The sequence below is a fragment of the Labeo rohita genome, chromosome 18, assembly GCF_022985175.1.
Source record: "Labeo rohita strain BAU-BD-2019 chromosome 18, IGBB_LRoh.1.0, whole genome shotgun sequence".
Classification (NCBI taxonomy): domain Eukaryota; kingdom Metazoa; phylum Chordata; class Actinopteri; order Cypriniformes; family Cyprinidae; genus Labeo; species Labeo rohita.
Window position 1 is genome coordinate 16172911 of NC_066886.1, and position 12835 is coordinate 16185745.

Sequence of the window (12835 nt, forward strand, 5' to 3'; positions counted from 1 at the left end):
AAATTTCAAAATAAATGCTGTTATTTTTTACTTTCTACTGATCAAAAAAATCTTGAAAAAATAGTAATATTATTATTTTTAAATGATTTCTGATTGTGTGACACTGAAGACTAAAAATTCAGCATTGACATGACAGGAATAAATTACATTTTAAATGAAAGCTGCAAGCAGCATTGAAAGGGGCCCCGCACCTGGGGTCACCGCCACCCGGTGGTTTTAGGAAAACAGTGAACAGTAAGCAATATGCATTTGAAGTGGTAAATATAGGAGAAATATGTCAGTCAGTTATATGTGCCAAACTTCCTGCCATAGACTATAGACTATGACTATAATCAAATATTGGCATGTAGATCTTTAGGCCAGACTTTTATCAAACATATGAAGTTTGGTGCAGACTGAACATGGTATGTTTGCGTGTAAAGCATGACATATCCTGTCACCAACAGGTGGCGCTATGATTATAACTGAATATTGGCCTTTGGATGTCTCGAGGCCAGGACTCTTACTAAACATGCAGTTTGGTGCAGATCGGACATTGCATGTTTAAGTTAGTGTAAAACAAGTCATTTCCTGTTGTCAGCAGGTGGCGCTATGATTATGACGAAATATTGGTGTTTAGATGTGTTTAGGTCAGAACTCTTATCGAACATGTGAAATTTGGGGCAGATCAGACATTGTACGGCTGAGTTACAACAACTACTTTTTCCATAGCGTAACAACGTACTTTGTCACGCCGCCAACGGACACGCCCTTTAACGAAAAATCAAGATCTTCGCAGTTTAACATCATAAAGGCCTTTAGATTAGACTGACCAAATATAATGTTGTTGTCATTAAATCTTTAGGAGGAGTATGTTACAGCACAAAACGTCACTTTCTGTTGCCAGCAGGTGGCGTTATGACTATAACCGAATATGGGCATAGGCATGTGTTCAGGGCAGGACACTTATTATGTTAATTTTGGTACCAATTGGACATTGTATGCCTGAATTCTAACAACTTCCTGTTTCATTGCAAAACATCAAAGTTTGTCAGGCCGCCACGGACACGCCCTTCAACGAAAACTCAAGATTTTCGCAAAATACAAGGTCACAAATGGCTTCAGATTAGACTGACCAAATTTTGTGTTGATCTGTTTAAATCTCTAAATACAATGACTGAAAATGGCAAAAACAACATAAGAAGAAATTTCAAAATAACAGACATCCTGTTGGGTTTCGGACTTTGTACCGCAGAACTTTTTTGTAGGTATTGGTGTGTTACATGTGTCTATCGAATTTTGTACATGTATGTGAAACATAGTTCAAGGGGCACTTAATTGAAATTTTATAGGTGGCGCTATTGAGACATTTTGCCACACCCACTTCTGCAACCCATATCAGATGTAAATTGTCACCACTTTTGGCGTGTACACAAAGTTTCATGAGCCCTCAAAAATGTGATTCATTTTGGAGAAGAAGAAACTGAGCAATTCCAATAGGGTCCTCGGGCCCTAAATATAGTAAAATGTAAATAGAAATAATAATACTAAAAAAAAAAAACATCTATAATATATACCAATATTTCTGTATGTTTGATCAAATAAATTCAGCCATAGGGAGCATAAAACAGGTCAAAGAATTTTTTTTTTGTCAAATCCAAACTGCTGAATGGTAGTGTATGTTTACCAGTCCCTGAAGTCTTCTTATTGGTGGATGCATTCATGGAAACTGCATTATGGGACGACGTGATGAAGTCATTAAGAAGCTTACAGACGTTGGGGCAGATTAGATTTTGCTCTTCTAATCCAACAGATTATCACTGCACACAACTCTACTGACCAGTAGGGCTTTACATTTCAACACAATTCTCATGCATTGATCATTTTCTGCGTCTCCACTGCAAAACATTTCAACGAGGACCCTTTTACAAAATCTCCAGTAAATGGACTGACCACGGATGGGATTTATGTCATGTAGCGATGCATTTCCGTGATAATTCTAATAGAGTCCATGTGGACGCCGTGCTTTAAAAAATACTACACGCTGTCACTAATGGACACGGGTGCTCATCAGTTTGGCAGTTGAGCAGCAGCGACATCAATTTCTACAGAACTGGTGTGTGGCGTGTGCTGGGAAGACATTCAGCACTTTTAAGAAGAGATAAATGGTATCCTTAGCACCGTGTAGAGACATGGAACCAGAATCGGGAGAACCAGAGGAGACAACGTTGGAGTCTGAGATGTTTGTAAAATCAGAGGAGGTAAAGAGTGAAGAAGCTATTTTGCAGCCCTGGCAGGTGGTTCAAGAACCAATCAAGAAGCTGCAGGGAATGAATATCACAGGAAAGGAGGATGAGGAGACAGCAGTAGAAGACGAAGAGGATGAAGACGGAACTGAGACGAAAAATAAAATGGACAATAAATTGGCAGAGGAGATGATGTCCACAGATGCTACTGACTCAAGCAGTGACCCATCCTATGAACCCATCTCTTCAAATTCTCACACTAGCCCACCTGAGACCATTGAGGCAGACACAGAGGACAGCAGAAAACTGACAAAGACTCCCAGCTTTGGAAAAACAGTTCGTTTTATGGAAATTGAAGCAGTGGAAGAAAGGGATAGCTCAGGGGATACACTTTTTCCAGACTTTGAGACAGAAGAATGGACCACCAGCAGCTTTGAGGAGCTGTTTGTAGCAGATGACTGGAAGGACATTACAGGTAAGATGTCCATGCTGGCATATATTTGTTAAGTCTGAGTTTCACAAGGATTTTCACAGTAATGCCGTAGATTAGAAAGATTTTGGTCTCAAAAAGGAACCTTTTAGTGTGGTCACATTTCCTGTTGTTTGGCAAATTCACATCATTGGAAATGTCATACTAGGACAAAGATTTCCCAATGCAGATTTCGCAAAGGGGTCAAGCTGGTCACAGGGATTCGCCATGATGACCAACAAAAAGCTGCTTGGTTTGAAAGTACCTTCTGTGGGGCTATACATGCTTCGTACAATCAAAGTCAAACAAGTAACATTTTTTGCCCACAAAATTTCACCAAAGTGACCCCATATTTAGTGTGAAGAACATTGTTCTACTATAAAGAACTTTTTGTTCTATGCAAAGGTTCTATTAAGGCTAAAAATTCTTCATGGAACTATAGATGCTAATATAGAACCTTATTTTTAAGAGTGCATTCTATACCAGTATTTCTGGTCACTAGCATGTTGTGTTTTGGATGTTGGTCTACAGCATTTTGCTGATGTGCTTAAAACCTTAGTTCACTCCTAGAATTAAAATTTCCTGATAATTTACTCACCTCCATGTCATTTAAATTAAGGTTTTTGAGGAAAACATTCCAGGATTTTTCCCCTCATAATGGACTTCAATGGGAGCCAGTGGGTTGAAGGTCCAAACTGCAGCTTCAAAGGGCTCTACACGATCCCAGCCAAGGAATAAGGGTCTTCAATCTGTCATTTTCTAAAAAAAAAAAAAAAAAATAAATAAATAAATAAATAAAAACCTTTTTAACCACAAATGCTCATCTTGCACTAGCTCTGCGATGCACATGCATGACTTCACGCATTACGTAATCGCATTGGAAAAGTCACACATGGTTTGTTTTTCGTCTGTGTGCTTCGGTTCAAAAAAGGTAGGGAAGGGTGAAAACTCATCTCATTTTCTCCAACTTCAAAATCATCCGACATCATTCTTTTACCTCTTTTTGTAAAAGGCGTTTGACTTTCTTTGCACGTTCGCTTTGTACAAAGGGTTGGTACTTCGGCCTATGTCACGCGTGACCTTTCCATCGTAACTATGCAAAATGAGCATTTATGGTTCAGAAGTATATACATTTTTTTTGGAACTTCAACCCATTGATTCCCATTGAAGTCCATTATATGGAAAAAAATCCTGGAATGTTTTCCCCAAAACCGTAATTTTTTTTCGACTGAAGAACGAAAGACACAAACATCTTGAATGACACTGGGGTGAGTAAATTATCAGGAATTTTTATTCTGGAAATAAAATAATCCTTCAAAGGGATAGTACTCTCAAAAATTATAATTCTGTCATCACTTATTCACCCTCACGTTGTTTCAAAACAACAGTGTTTTTTGTCCAAACAATAAAAGTCAACAGAGTTCAGTGTTGTTTTTTGACCCAAAGGATTTTTTGACCCAAAAACATTCTTTAAAATATCTTTTGTGTTCCACAGAAGAAAGAATGTCATATAGTTTTGGAACGACATGAGAGTGAGCAAATGATGACAGAATTCTTTAACTTGCTTATCCAGAAAGACCTCCTTGGTCAACCAGCTTCACTAACACCACACTAAGAACATCCCAAGTTTGACACTATGATCTTGTTGATCTCTTTCCCCTCCCCATGTTTTCTTTCCACTACCCCAACCGCCTGTAGATGACCGTCTGCTAAGGAAGAAGGTGTTACAGGCCAGTCCCAAGAATGCCCTGAGCCCGGCTTGGGGTCAAGAGGTCACACTGAAAATGCAGGGTGTGCTGGAGGATAGGACTGTGGTGGAGAAAGACTGCAAGCTGGTCTTCATTATCGGAGAGGGAGATGTCAACCAGGTGAGACACATAGACAGGCAGAGGAGGGGCAACCGCACATACACACACACTCGCTCACAAGAAGACTTGGAACACCTGCCTCCATCCTGTCTATCACATTGCACCTGCTGCCCGCTGAGTTTTCCATAGGGATTAACCTGTGTTTTCACATGTTGAGTTCTGCATGTGTTTACCCAAGGCTGGGAAAAAGTCACCTCCTTGCTGATTCACTTTTTGGTTAAAAGTTAGAAAGGTCAACCTTGTCTGGTAACTTGTTTAGACTTCTTAGACTGCATTAAAGGGATAGTTTACCCAAACATGAAAATTCTGTCATTAATTACTCACTTTCATGACGTTCCAAACCCGTAAGACCTTTGCTCATCTTCGGAACACAAATTAAGATATTCCTGATGAAAATCAAGAGTTTTCTCACCCTCCATAGACAGTAACACAACTGACATGTTTAAGGCTCAGAAAGTTAGTAAGGACATCATTAAAATATGTCAAAAAATGACGAATAAAGTCATTATTTTTGTCTTCTTTGCGCACAAAAAGTATTCTTGTAGCTTCATAAAATTACGGTTAAACTAATGTCACATGGACTATTTTAACGATGTCCTTACTACCTTTCTGGGCCCTGAACATGGTTGCGATGCTGTCTAGGCAGAATTTGTTGGATTTTATAATTTCTTAATTTGTGTTCCGAAGATGAACGAAGGTCTTATGGGTTTGGAATGACATGAGTATGAGACTAAATCAAAAGTATGTACAGTAAAATCTGTGTTACCTGAAGTTTAAAATGTGACTGTTTTCCATGTATAGGCCCTGGAAGAGTGTGCCATTTCGATGAAGCAAGGGGAGATCGTTTTACTGCTTGCAGATTCACAATACACCTATGGACACCTGGGAAGGTAAAATGAAAAATATACTTGTATTATTTATCAAATAACATAGACTGAGTTTTGGGCTTGGTTTTGGTGAATTTAGGTTCTTTCACATTCTAAGTTAGAAATTAAAGATGGAAGTAATGCAGGGTGGAGAACACTGCTGAACGGGTCTCTTGTGACATCGGTTTGAAAAAAGTCAAGTGGCTTCTATCCTCACAGGGTGGGACAGAGTCCTTTTATACCTGTTGCTCTCAGGGCAAACGGCCTGTCCCCAGTAGCTTGTTAAATGAACCATGAACAGGAGCAGATGGCCTTCCCAAAACACCATTGAGGGCATTCAAGAACCCCTCCCCTATCGTCTTAATTCTTTAACTACAGGCAATAATTTTGTTTAACCACTTGCTTCACTCATTTATTTACACTATGAGGGTGAAAACTTATTAAAATGTAAGTGCAGGACTTACACTGTTGATTGGTATCTTTTCAGTAAAAAGATAAAAACAGTGCTGTCTGAATCAGCACATTCTCAGGAATGCGTGACAAATATCAGATGATGGTAAACTGACTCATTATCAGGCAACCCCCACACATATGGTGGTATGCAGATAAATAAAAAGTACTGTACATAATGCTGTATATGTATCGGGAAGATTTTTTAATGCTTTTGATAGAAGTCTCTCATGCTCACTAAAGTTGCATTCATTTGATTATGAAATAGTCAAAATGTAATTTTCAACTTCCATTTCTTCAGTCTTCAGTGATACATGATCCTTCAGAAATCGTTCTAATATACTGATTTTGATCAGTGTTGCCAAGTCTGTGGTGTTCCCACAGAATTGGGCAACTTTAAAACTATTGCCGTGGGTTGGATTTCATGTCATTTTCAGTGACCCCAGTAACGTTATATTTAGCCACAGGAATGCAAACTGTACCAGGGGAACCCTGCCAAAAAATGTGCATTTTACCCCCCGGCACACGATTTTTACTAGGGCTAATTTTGAGTAGCAATTGGGCGGCTTTTGTTGTGAAAACCTGGCAACCCTGGTTTTGATCCTGTGTTTGCATTAAATATTTAACCCAACCTTCTGGGTAGTTTTATTTAACTCAACTATTGCTTAAAATAGTTAAATAAATGAACATTTATTATTAAGTTGAATAAATAATAATTAAATAATAAACATTTTTTAACTTGCGTATTAATAAATGATCACCTTTTGATTATTGCTGATGCCTCTAATTATGTGTCTGATTTTTAATTTACAACCTATTTTGGGTTTATTTTAAGTAATTTTTAAACAATATCTGAGTTAAATAAAACTACCCAGAAGGCTGGGTTAAACATTTAACCCAACTGCTTGGTCAAAACAACATATTGTCCATATTTCACCCAGCACTGGGTTGTTTTTTACTTTTTAGAAGGTTCTTGCTGATTAAAAATCTGTAATTCCTTTCGAAACAAAAAAAAAAAAAAAAAAAAAAAAAAAAAAAAAGGAAAAATAGGAAAAATCCAGCAACTGGGTTATTTTGATCAATGTTGCCAAGTCTGTGGTGTTCCCACAGAATTGGGCAACTTTAACACTATTGCTGCGGGTTGGTTTTCATGTCATTTTCAGTGACCCCAATAACGTTATATTTAGCCACAGGAATGCAAACTGTACCAGGGTAACCCTGCCAAAAAAAATGTGTATTTTACCCTCCGGGTACTTTTTACTAGGGGAACCCCTTCGAAATGTTTTGGGCTAGTTTTGAGTAGCAATTGGGCGGCTGTTATTGTGAAAACCTGGCAACCCTGGTTTTGTTCCTGTGTTTGCATTAAATGTTTAACCCAACCTTCTGGGTAGTTTTATTTAACTCAACTATTGCTTAAAATGAACCCAAAATAAGTTGTATTATTAACATTTATTAATATTTTCAATAAATGAACATTTATTATTAAGTTAATTATAAATTAAGCTATATTCTAAATAAATAATAATTAAATAATGAACTTTTTTTTTTTTTTTTTACTTGCGTATTAATAAATGATCACCTTTTGATTATTGCTGATGCCTCTAATTACGTATCTGATTTTTAATTTACAACCTATTTTTGGTTTATTTTAAGTAATTTTTAAACAATAGCTAAGTTAAATAAAACTACCCAGAAGGTTGGATTAAACATTTAACAACCCAGTCGCTGGGTTTGTCCATATTTTACCCAACGCTGGGTTGTATTTAACCCAGCATTTTTAAGACTGTTTTAGAGAGTTTGTATTCACGTGTTCACCAAGTAAATCCAAGCATGTAGATAAGCAGTAAACAGTCATGTGTTTTTGAGACTTAAAATCAATTGCACTGGTAACCATGTGCTCTTCCCAGTTCAAAGTGCCTTTAAACCATTGCAATCAGATTTAGTATTAGTTCAGTCGTTATGCAGCTGCATTTACTGAGTTGCAGATCCCCGCCTGTGATTTAGAGTTTATTTTAGGCATGAATTTACTTATTACAGATTTACTCGTAAGCACAAAATGACCAGAGATTACTCAGGGATCCTGGGGGAATGCGAGTCGGGTCATGTTGTTCTTGTATCATGATTGTGGTCTTGAGCTTTGGTCTGTTTGTATGCTAACTACACAAGCGCACATATGTGTGTATATGTGTGTGTGTAGCGAGGGCTCAGGAGTGATCGTTAGCTTTGGCTTGTGGCAGTGCAGACGCATGGGCTGAAGGGACATGCTCCTGTGTGATTCTCTCTCTTTGGCCCTGTTATGAGTGGCGTCCGCTGGGACCTCGCAGTCGTGAGAGGCAGACTGATCTGCAGTTAATGGTTGTTTTGATGCTACTGATTAGAACTGTGAGCGGCAAACTTAAATTTAGCCCTGGCCCTAAGGTAGACCTCATAGGCTTCTTGCCAGCAGTTAAAAGGGTGACAGCAAAGCCACTGTGACAACATCTCATCCCATGGCACTGAATAGGTACAAGGCACACACACATATGCGCTTACACACTCACAATGCTTCCCTAAAAAGCAGAGGTGCTAAAAGTAAACTTGTGTGTATGTTTGAACCACACACAATACACTCCTACCAATATAAGCAGCCCTGTTAGATATGCAAGAACTGAGCCTGATAAAGGTTCCTTTGACAAGAAACTCAAAAAACATCACCTCCAACATGTTTTCCTTATTTGACAACTGTGACGGCTTGTCAAAGTGGCAGTGCGGCAGATGGAGGGGGTGGAAAGTGGCTGAGAGGAAGCTACTGATGGAAGAAGGGAGGGAGGAAGAGAGAAGAAAGGAAGAGTTAAAAGGAGCCCGAGAGGAAATCTCATTTAGTTTCTCTCCAGTGGCTGTGGCATGTATTGACTGAGCCCTGTCGGTAGCCTGTTACAGACAGCGCTGTCTCCACCAAGAGCACTTCACAGCTTTTTGTTGGAGCCGACTGCAGACGGACTGATTCAACTGACTGTGATTGGAGTCGCAGCGTTGAGTGGGTGATCGTTTTTTTCCCTGTTCGTCTCTAATGCATGCATCAGTGGCTTATTAGTTATGGAACAGCAGGTGACTATTTTTCCATTAATAGAGGTGGATCAAGGTTAAAGCACATCCGACTCTCAAAACAGCAAAGAAGGGACTCTAACCACATCTCAGTGTTGTTTTGGCCAAGATCATATACTGCAGGTAGTTTCCAAGTGGGAGACAATATCAGCCAGACATTTTCAAACACTGGCCTGTAGGCACACTAATAAAAAGTATCTGTGAAACTTTTTAAAATGTCATATCAATGATCAACAAAACAGTGTTCTTATTGTGAATTAAAATGAAAACTCTTACAAATAATTTTCAGTAACTGAAATACATTTGAAATGAAATAATTTAAAATATATAATATAATATAAACTGATATTTAATTGAACTTCCTCGGCAACTGTAATGTAAGATATAATAATGTTATTGTAATATAAATGTATAATATATATACATATATATATATATATATATATGTATATATTATATCTTAGTATATATAATATTATATATATGTAAAATTATAAAGCAAAAATCAAGATATAAAAATTATAATAATTGAAAAAACTGAAACTAATTAAATCCAAATATTAAATTAAATATATTTACACTATATATACTCTATATATATACACTATACACATATACATATATGTATATATATATACATATATAAATCAAAATATAAAACTTATAGTATAGAATATAACATATAATATATCTTATAATATATAATAAATATTATAAATTTAATATAAATCAAAAATCAAGATTTAAAAATTATTTATATATTTATATATTTATTTATTTATGAATAAATAAACTTTAACATTAATTTTATTTTAAATGACTGTGGCAAAACCACAAAAAGAGTGACTAATTAAATTACTTAATTTATTTATTAAATATTCGTTTATGATATATATATTTATCAAATATTTTATGCATACTTTATGTATTCATTGAATGTTTAGTTTCCTTACAAAATGTTTTTTTTCCATTAAAATGTTTATTATTACTATTAACATGATTTATTTATGCATTTTTAATGCAGCAAGCTGGATAGCTAAAATGGTGCTTCATAAATTCATTAAAAATGCTGGAAAACAATGGCATATGACTCAAAACATTACTGATGTTTACTGACACACTCTTACTAATGCTTTCAAGACTACCACACATCATTTTTTGCTGAAAAGGCCCAAAAAGACAAGTGACAGTTCTGTCAACTGGCCTAGAACTCATCACAGACCATTCTTCTTTCTTGTTTAACCCTGGTTTGTATTATATCATATTATAGCTTCAATATGGGCCGATGGCTACCAGCTATTAGCTAGGTAATGCCAAGGTAACCTTTAAATTCCTGTTTATTGTTTTACAGAAAAAAAATTGTTGTCATTCTGAAGCAGATAGCAGAAAAGATTATATGTTTACCCCTTACAGCTGAGAAAAAGTGCTGCTAGTGTTTGTTGAATCACGTTTAGTTGATTCTGACTCACCTCCACCATTTAATTTATGTTTGGCATTTGCATAGAACATGCCAAAGACAACAGTGATAGAGAAATCCCAGACAGCTTTTAAAAATGCTCCTAATGTAAATGAGTCACCCATTTTGCTGGAAAACACTATAGCAGATCACCGCTCACCCACTCATCCTCGGTCACACAAACACACATTGTTGCTTTCTCACTGACACACTCTAAAAACACACAGAGATAGACAAACACACCCTCATTGTGAACCCCACGCACCTCTTTTCTCCCTCACAAGCTTTTATCTGTATACTTGCCGGAATCCAACACCCCCGACAGATAAACATGCAGGGCATGAGCAAATAACAAATTAGCGTGTGAGACGAGTACAAAAGTTCTCAAGCCAAACAGCGCGGTGTGCGTGTGTTATGTGTGTTATGGCAGAAACACGATGCTGTCTTTTCCAGCATGTGCAGAGATGAGTACCGGCTCCCTGTTGGTGTTGGCGGAGGGACTCAATGAGCCGTGTTAGAAAGGAAAGTGTGTATTTACTTGGACATCGAGACATGTCGTAAAATTTAATGAACAAACCCCAGATGGCCTGGGATGAACTGGAGTGGATCACTAACAAGAATATCAAGCTGAAATTGTCTCATAAAAACTGGTTGCGTTCGCGTTAAAAGCAAAACCCAGTCCCTAATTGACCCCTAACAAGGCCCAGTGCTCACCAGTGTAAAATCTAGTAAGCAAAGCAAATATGCAGCCATAGTGGATATCTGAGTTTCAACATAAGGAGAGCCAAAGGTCACTGGACACCTTACTCGTTTCATTATGGGTTTTTCAGAGAAAAGCTGCAGTTAACCACATAAAACTTAAAACAAATCCTAACCATATGTCATGGGATGGTAAATTGCAAGTTAGCTTCAAATTAAAGGTAACATCAAGGGATAGTTCACCCAAAAATGAAAATTCTGTCATTAATTACTCATCCTCATGTCATTCCAAAACTATAAGATCTTCGTTCATCTTCAAAACACAAATTAAGATATTTTAAATTAAGATATTTTTCATGAAATCTGAGAGCTTTCTGACCCTGCATAGACAGCAACTCAACTGACACGTTTTATGGCCTAGAAAAGTAGTAGGGACATCATTAAAACAGTCCATGTGACATCAGTGGTTCAACCGTAAACTTAGAGAAGAAAAGTATTCTCTGAGCTTCATAAAATTACGTTTAAACCACTGATGTCACATGGACTATTTTAACAATGTTCCTACTTTCTGGGCCTTGAACGTGTCAGTTGCGCTGCTGTCTATGCAGGGTCAGAAAGCTCTCGGACTCATCAAAAATATCTTAATTTGTGTTCTGAAGATGAACGAAGGTTTGGAACAACACGAGGGTGAGTAATTAATGACAGAATTTTCATTTTTGGGTGAACTGTTTCTTTAACGTGTGGCTCCCTTGAAATTAAAGGAATATTCTAGATTCAATACCAGTTAAAGTGATTCTACTCCATCAAATATGAAAATTATCTCATCATTTACCCTTATTCCGTGTCAGATGTATGTGACTTTCTTTCTTCAGATGAACACATATTTTTAGAAAAATAATCAATTTTTGTGAGCCTGTATAATGTAAGTGAATGAGTCCCTCAAAGCTGACACTTCAAAAACCACGCAAAACCAACATAACAGTAATCTACATGACCTCTTTTGATAGATCATTATCTCATGAAATGATAGGTGTGTGTGAGAAAATACTGATATTTTAAAATATGAACCATTGCTTTTGAACAACTATCATATGTGTGTTGATGTAAATAGCACCATGTTGTGCACCTTGTGGTCATTGCAACATTCTGTTTCATGACCCTATTTTCTAAATGCATTGTAATGATTTCTGAACAATTTATCCATGCATGCTTAAAAGAGTCAAAATCTTTAGAACTTGCAATGGCGAGTTTATTTTACGCATTTCTGAGAAAAAAGTAAGAATTGAGAATAATGTTTAAATAATGCAAATCTGACTTTAACATGCAATTGTGAGTTATAACACGCTTGGGAACAAAATGGCAGTGCTGTGGGTGGAAACGTGCGGATTAAGGGGCAGTAATATTATAATAAGATCCCCTCAACATGTCACAGGTTACTGGGTTGTCCTTTTTCAAGTTTTCAGGGTTGGTAGATGCACTGGGTACCCGATTATAGCACTTGAACACTGAAAAAGTCAGATTTTCATGATATGTCGCCTTTAAATTCAAATTTGTTGTTTTACTGTCAGAAATGTGTTGACTTTGACCCAAACAAACCTGACGGATAATGATGTAATCATAGCATATGTATTGATTCCTCTGAATTTTTTTAATTTAGCTGTTAGTATATGCTAACTGATTGGATTTTATTCAACTGAGTCAACCAATCTCTGACAAAG

General features: G+C 36.9%; 1 protein-coding gene across 1 annotated transcript in view; it reads left to right on the forward strand.

Annotated features, from left to right (window-relative positions):
• Positions 1-1812: 1812 nt before the first annotated feature.
• The window catches only part of fkbp16 (FKBP prolyl isomerase 16), a 55430-nt gene continuing 44407 nt past the window's right edge, over positions 1813-12835 (forward strand). The window contains exons 1-3 of the mRNA XM_051135679.1: positions 1813-2700; positions 4393-4562; positions 5364-5452. Coding sequence (XP_050991636.1) covers positions 2145-2700; positions 4393-4562; positions 5364-5452 — 815 coding nt within the window. The 5' untranslated portion in view covers positions 1813-2144. The remainder of the gene's footprint in view (positions 2701-4392; positions 4563-5363; positions 5453-12835) is intronic.